At 49.2% G+C, this 6,385-nt stretch overlaps 1 protein-coding gene across 1 annotated transcript; it reads left to right on the top strand.

Annotated features, from left to right (window-relative positions):
- The first annotated feature begins 393 nt into the window (after positions 1-393).
- Positions 394-6,024, top strand: LOC104622571 (alpha-2,8-sialyltransferase 8B-like). The gene is given in 4 exon segments (XM_010289405.1): positions 394-434; positions 3,128-3,190; positions 5,081-5,209; positions 5,763-6,024. Coding segments are annotated over 4 exon segments (495 nt in total).
- Positions 6,025-6,385: the final 361 nt, after the last annotated feature.

Below are 6,385 nucleotides of genomic sequence, written 5' to 3'. Positions count from 1 at the left end.
TCCCAGCGGAAGTCAAAAGAAGAGCATTTTGTAAATAATAGGATTAGGAAGCAGGTTGGTACTTTGTGGAGCTGGCTATACAATCAAACTGATAACAACTAGATTAATAAGGCAATTCAATCTAAACACAGTGTAGCACTAGAAAGCTTTTAAAAATCAATGCCTATCTGTGCAATTTTAATCGAGGTTGGTCTTTGCCTTTTGAAGCCAAGAGATTTGAAACTCCAGGTCAGCAAGGTATAATAAAATGGGCTGACTTTTGTTGTTGTTGTTGTTGTTTTTTTTAACATGTGCCTCTTAATTAGTGCCTTCCATTTCTTAATGTTTTCCTCTTCCCAGGGGGCAAAGTGAAGCACTACAGTGATATTGGCTTGCCTGTGTTGGTAATAAAGTATGGCAGACCTTGGAAAATACCACAGTTGACTAAACTCTGGGTGTTTTGAGCAGCTGGTTTGCCTGGCTGGTACTGGGGGTGGTGGGCTGAGCTGGGCAGGGTGGCTGGACAGGGCAATACAGCCCATAGTATTATACAACCGCGCACGTTGTCTGTGTCTGTGCAAAGGGAGATTGTAGGGCAGGTGTCCAGAAGTTGCAGTGTAGGACACAAAGGGCCAGAAGGTTGATGGTTTTGAATTCACAGGAGCATTTTAGGATTCAGCTGAGACCTTCAGCCAAGTGACATGTCCCAGCTTCAGGCAATCTGCATGGCTCAGAGAGAGAAACCAAGCCTGGTGTGGGGAGCAGTGTCTTTACCAGCATCTCGGGTGTCCACCAAGAGCATCCTGGCTACTGCTGGGCCAGATGCTGCCCTGTAGCGGTGGCTGTGGCCAGCAAAGCCCAGTGCCACAGAGCAAGTCACGGGAAGATGGCTAGCAGAGCTCTGCTCTCTCCACCGACGAGATGCCCCCTCTGTGTTCATATATGACAGCAGAACACTCTGTGCTCTCTTTCCACTGCAATAGTTTGAAAACTTTTGCTTTTCACAGCGTGCGTGTGGGCAAGAGTAACACCCAAAATTGTCACTAAGGGGCTGCTCAGCAGGGAGTCTGGGCAGCCGACTTTCCCCACCACCTCTGCTCACAGTGACCTGGGAGATGTGCTCTCAACTTGTCGTCCTCATGTCCAGCATCCCCAGCCCCGATGCCTGCCTTCATTTCAGAAGGAGACATGCACAGACCTGTCGCTGGGGGCATGTAGAGCGAGATTGGATAAATGCATTTGAATAATATGTTGTGATGCTTCAGATCAGTCCTGCTGTAGCTGCAAAACATGGATGAGGTGGGAGCTAACAAGTCTTCTCTACTTCCTAATTTCTGTGATTTTTTTTTCTCCTTTCACAGAGATTGTGAACCAGCACTTGTGCAGGGAGCAGCATTTCTTTTTCTAAGCCCTTAATCCAATCCCTATCCGTCTTACAGCAAGTGTGAAGGAGTGTGAATCCCATTTGGAAGGCTCCTTCGGAGATGTCTCTGAAAGGATGCGTGGTTTGCACACTAATCCAGTTTGCTCCCACACCCTGCAGTGAACCCCATTAAAGCGGAGGCTTGTTAAATGCCAGTAGGCTCTAGGAATAAGCTAGTCCTGCTGTTCCCTTGATGCACCAAAAAATGAAACAGCTCGCTGGCTCTCAGGTTTGTCAAAGGAAAGAGGAGAGTGTTGGAGCAGGAATCGCTCTGACTTGGCTGTAGATGCTCTCCGGCAGGAGGGAGGAAAGGGACAAGTGTCACGGCATTTCCAAGGCTTTGCTGTTATGTGGTGCTGAGGGCTGTGCTCAGCCTAACGAAGGGATTTACATCGCATCCCGCAAGTCTGAAAATCTTTTTTGATGGCACCAAACGTTGGTGCACTCTTATTTCTTTTTCATTTATATCTAATTCATTTGGGATATTATTAGGACTGGTAGAAGTACGTGCTCCTGAGATACATTTTCATTAAGGTATATATATCCAGGTAACAATAAAGAATTTGGTTCTCTTTATGAGCATGTTCATTTTGATGTCCGTTCAATGGAAACAATAACACAGACCAATGAGCACGTGGCAGTTAAAATGTGTGCGGCTTGAAGCCCAGCTCCCACTGAGCATCACAAAGTGGGCGACTGGTTCTTTGTGACCCCTTTGAAAATAGCAAGCTATGGCAAGAAGGGGCTGTGCAGCCAGCTAGATGCAGACCAATACTTGTATGTATTTATTTTTAAGTGAGGATTGACGGGTCTTACGAGTGGCGTTGGTTTCTGAAGGGGCTTGGTCCCACCTATTCTTCATTATAGGATCAGCCTAGCGCCTGGTGCTGGAAACTTGGGCTCTCCGTTCCCACGGGTCTTGCTCAGGCAGGTCTGGCACCCGTCCTTGTGTCAGGCTATGGGAGTGACAAGGCTGTCGCTTTGAGGTGTCAACTCCAGCGTGCAAGTGACTGCACTGAGTTGGCCTCACGGCTTCAGCCAGGTTACTCGAAAGGTGAGGACAAGGAGCTTCAGGGCACTCATGGAATCAGAGGGGGCTGGAACGGGGCCGTGGGCCTGGCCTGGGTCACCGGGAGCTGGGAGAAGGTGCACTGTGAGGACGAGATCTCCACAAGTCACCCAGGAGGCTGGTGGCTCAGTCTGGCTAAAATGGAGACGTTGTGTGGTTTGAACTAAAAGACCAAGTTGAAAACAGCGGTGGGAATCCTGTCCAGATCATTCAGCTCAGTCCCCTTCTGAGAAGGACAGGGGAGGTGCCTTGGGAACCTGGTGATGGAGGAGACCTCTATGCACTGGTAACACCTGACTGGTAAAAAAAGAAAAAAAGGTAGAGATGTATTTAATGCAGCCTCTAGGCTGCATGCTGCTTTGATGACGGAGACCAGATGTCTTTGATGGCTGGTTCGATGCGCAGGTATTATTAATTGGGTTGGTTAGAAGCTTTTTTGCCGGAATGATGGGACGGTCATAGCAGGGCAGCGATGACGATGGGTGTGAAAAGCCCTTCACAGGCATCTGGACGTCTCCCTTCTGGATGGGGTGGGACGTGAACGGCGCAGCCGTGTCTCCGTGCGGAGCCCATCAGAGCAGGATCTCTTGACTGTTGAACAATGCGTGGCAAAGAGGAGCTGGGTTTATAAATAATGCATTTCCTTTGTCTTGCAGGAGTTCTGGAGGCAGAGGTACAATCAGATCAGCTGTGAACAGCTTACATAGCAAATCTAATAGGTTTGTAAATTAGATTTTGTGTTCATTTGTTTTTGCTGTAAGGCAGCTATTAATCTGCTTCTTCTCTTCGCTGGCTAGTGCTGTTCTTATTTAGCAAATGTATCTGTTTCTTTTCACTTCTGCTTTGCATTTTCTTAATCGTTTCTCCCCCTCCCTCCCCCAGCTCAGTGCAATAATCATTTGTGAATAACCAAGGATCTGCAAGTTGCGGTGATTGAGGGAATGAGAGGGAGAGAGTTACTTATTGTGAAAATAAGTCAGTGATAGAGTTGCCATTTTCGTAGTTTTACTACATGCTATTAGAAGAGAGCGTGCTGTCTTTGACATGGGAACTTCAGTCGGTTTTTATCGTAATGCACTTCAGTAACGTCGCTCCATTGCAGAGTCATTTCATGGCATCACAGCTTCATTCAGTGCCTCTCTCTGTTATTTTTACAATGATTTCACATCAGCCCGGCATTACCAAGTGGGATGGTTGCGAAGCTTAGTGACACCACGCAAGAAAGGAAGAGTGATGTCATTCTGTGATGATGTCACCACAACTGATCAAAACACAGAAAATGGACAAACCCCCAAAAATCGTAGTTATTCCCAAGATTTCTCTACCCTGTTTCCTTTATGATTTTTGACACCTTACAAGTAAGCTTTGCAAGACACGAAGTGACGTGGCAAAATGCGACGCAAGCAAATCCAACAGCCTCGACTGGCAAGCCTCTGGAGAGGTACCGTACAAACACACACAAGGACACTGGCGGTCAGCATTTATAAACACATTTCCTTGCCTTTCTGAAACATTACACAGTGTGAGCCACAGTGTATCCTCAGGAGCTCCTTCCCTGGGCTGGAGATGTGCTCCCAGGAGCTGGATACTGTCCATGAGCCTGGACCACCAGCTCTGCCCCATCTCTCTTTCTTCACCCTCCTTGGGGTTTACATGTTTTTTATAAAAGTATTTATTTACAAACCATTTCCCAGCTGGAAAAGCCCTTTGCATGAGAGAGGGAGATTCCCTCTAGCTGACAGCGAGTGCTTTGACTGTGTATTTTTCAGTGCTCTGAAGTGTGAAGGTTTTTTCGGGGCTGCAGACACATGCACAGCTTCTTGATGAGATGCTCACATATTCTCTTTGGAGGACGGCTGGCTGGAATCAAATATTCAGAGGCTCCCTTAATTCATGCCATTTGATGTAAATGACACTGAAGTGCTGGGGCTGATTTGCTTCTTAGAGCAGGGATTAAAAGCTGGGATCCTGAAATCCTCATGCTCTCTTCTAACGGGCGGAAGAGTTACCGGCGAGCCAGCCAGCCCCTGTTCGATACGGGATGCTCACAGCCCAGTCTCACAAGCGGCACCCAGCAGCTCGGCTAAATTAATTTCTCCTTTGGGTGAAGTGAAGGTTGCACTTCTCTGATGAGGGTTTTAACCCGCTGCAGGAGCTGAGCTGGCTCCGCTTTGGGGTGCTCATGTGCAACCACGAGGCAGCAACCGCGGCTGCCGGCGTAGGAGCTGTCTCGGTGAATTTTGGGAGGTCTGGGGTGTCTTGTCTGTGCGTGTACATCTGCCAGCCTGTCTTTGCAGAGCCTGCTTGCATTTTTGTGTGCATGCAATTTCAACAGCTAGATGTGTAAGATTGTGTTTTCTGTAGAGTTGTGCCTGGCTGTAAGTCTGTGTTCGGGTAAGCGAGCGGGTATTTAAGGATTTCTGTCTGTCTGCTTGAGTGTAGCAGAATACAAACAGGCTTTCAGTTCTTGTTTAGCTAATAACTACAATTTTGCCTTTCTGATGAAGTTTGAATTCCAGCATCCAGAGCTGTAGACAGTGATTAGAAGTGCCATTGGGATGCTAACGGATCCTGTCTCTCTCCCTCTCCCCAATCTTTCTTTTCTCTAGAGCTGAAGTAGTAATAAATGACTCTTCGTCTCCAGCTGTTGTTGACAGAAGTAATGAAAGCATTAAGCACAACATTAAACCAGCCTCATCCAAATGGAGACACAACCAGACACTCTCTTTGAAGATCAGGTACTGGTAATTACCTATAGGACAAGAGACAGATTTGGTCCTCTCCAGTGCAAGCTGGCAAATTGCCTCTGTATATCATCTAAGGAAGTCGAGGAAGAAATAAAAGGCTTATCTCCTGCTGAGCTAGGCTTCATATCTGTAAGCGATCGCTTGGAAATGAATTCCTGGCTGAACCAGCTGGCCTTGCAACGACAAAACAAGGAGCACTTAAGCCCCCATTTTCCATAAGGGGCTTTCCATAAGGCCAAGTGGAAGTAGTGTGCGCTGGCGGTGGGACGTGGAGCGGGGAAGGGGACCCTCTACCCAGGGTATATGCAGGGATCCCCCCACTACTGGTGGGCTGGCCATGCTGGCCTGCTCCAGGGAGGGATGGGTGGAGAAGGAGCGGGCGTCTTAACGGATGGAGATACCTTTTGAAATCTTCCTGGAGAGCATCAGTTGGCTGGGACTGCCCACAGAGCAAGGGCAGGCAGGAGGCAAGAGTTCATCTTATGTATGACCCAAATTATCTCTGTACCTCACCTGATGGGGCTGTTTCCTTCCCTGTCCTCAGGAAACAGATCCTGAAATTCCTGGATGCTGAGAAGGACATTTCGGTGCTGAAGGGGACACTGAAGCCAGGGGACGTCATCCACTACGTCTTTGACAGGGACAGCACCATGAACGTCTCGCAGAACCTGTACGAGCTGCTGCCCCGCACCTCGCCCCTCAAGGGCAAGCAGTTCCCCACCTGCGCCATCGTGGGCAACTCGGGGGTCCTGCTCAGCAGCGGCTGTGGCCCCGAGATCGACGCACACAGCTTCGTGATAAGGTAGGGGCCCACAGCCCCCACACACGATGGGGCTGGGGGGCTTGGGGAGCGTTCAGAGGTGGAAAGGGGCTGGAGTCGCAGTCCGTGTGGTGCGGCACAGCCTTGCAGCCCCGTGTGCACGCGTAGGTTCGCCGACGCAAACATCCTGCTGCAAACTCTTCCATCAGCCAGCGAGAGCTCCCTCACCGACCTTGCAAACGCACCCACGTATTCTCACAGCGCACCGTTAGCCCCCCAGGGCACCATTAACCCCCAGCACCCCCAGACCCAAGCACTCGCTCCTCTTTCCCGCATACTTGCCCTCTTGCAAATAAACCCTGTCCCGGACTCTCCCACGGACACAAGCTCAATCCCTCCCGACATCG

The sequence above is a fragment of the Phaethon lepturus genome, unplaced genomic scaffold, assembly GCF_000687285.1.
Source record: "Phaethon lepturus isolate BGI_N335 unplaced genomic scaffold, ASM68728v1 scaffold35130, whole genome shotgun sequence".
Lineage (NCBI taxonomy): Eukaryota > Metazoa > Chordata > Aves > Phaethontiformes > Phaethontidae > Phaethon > Phaethon lepturus.
This window is presented reverse-complemented; position numbering and strand designations above follow the sequence as displayed.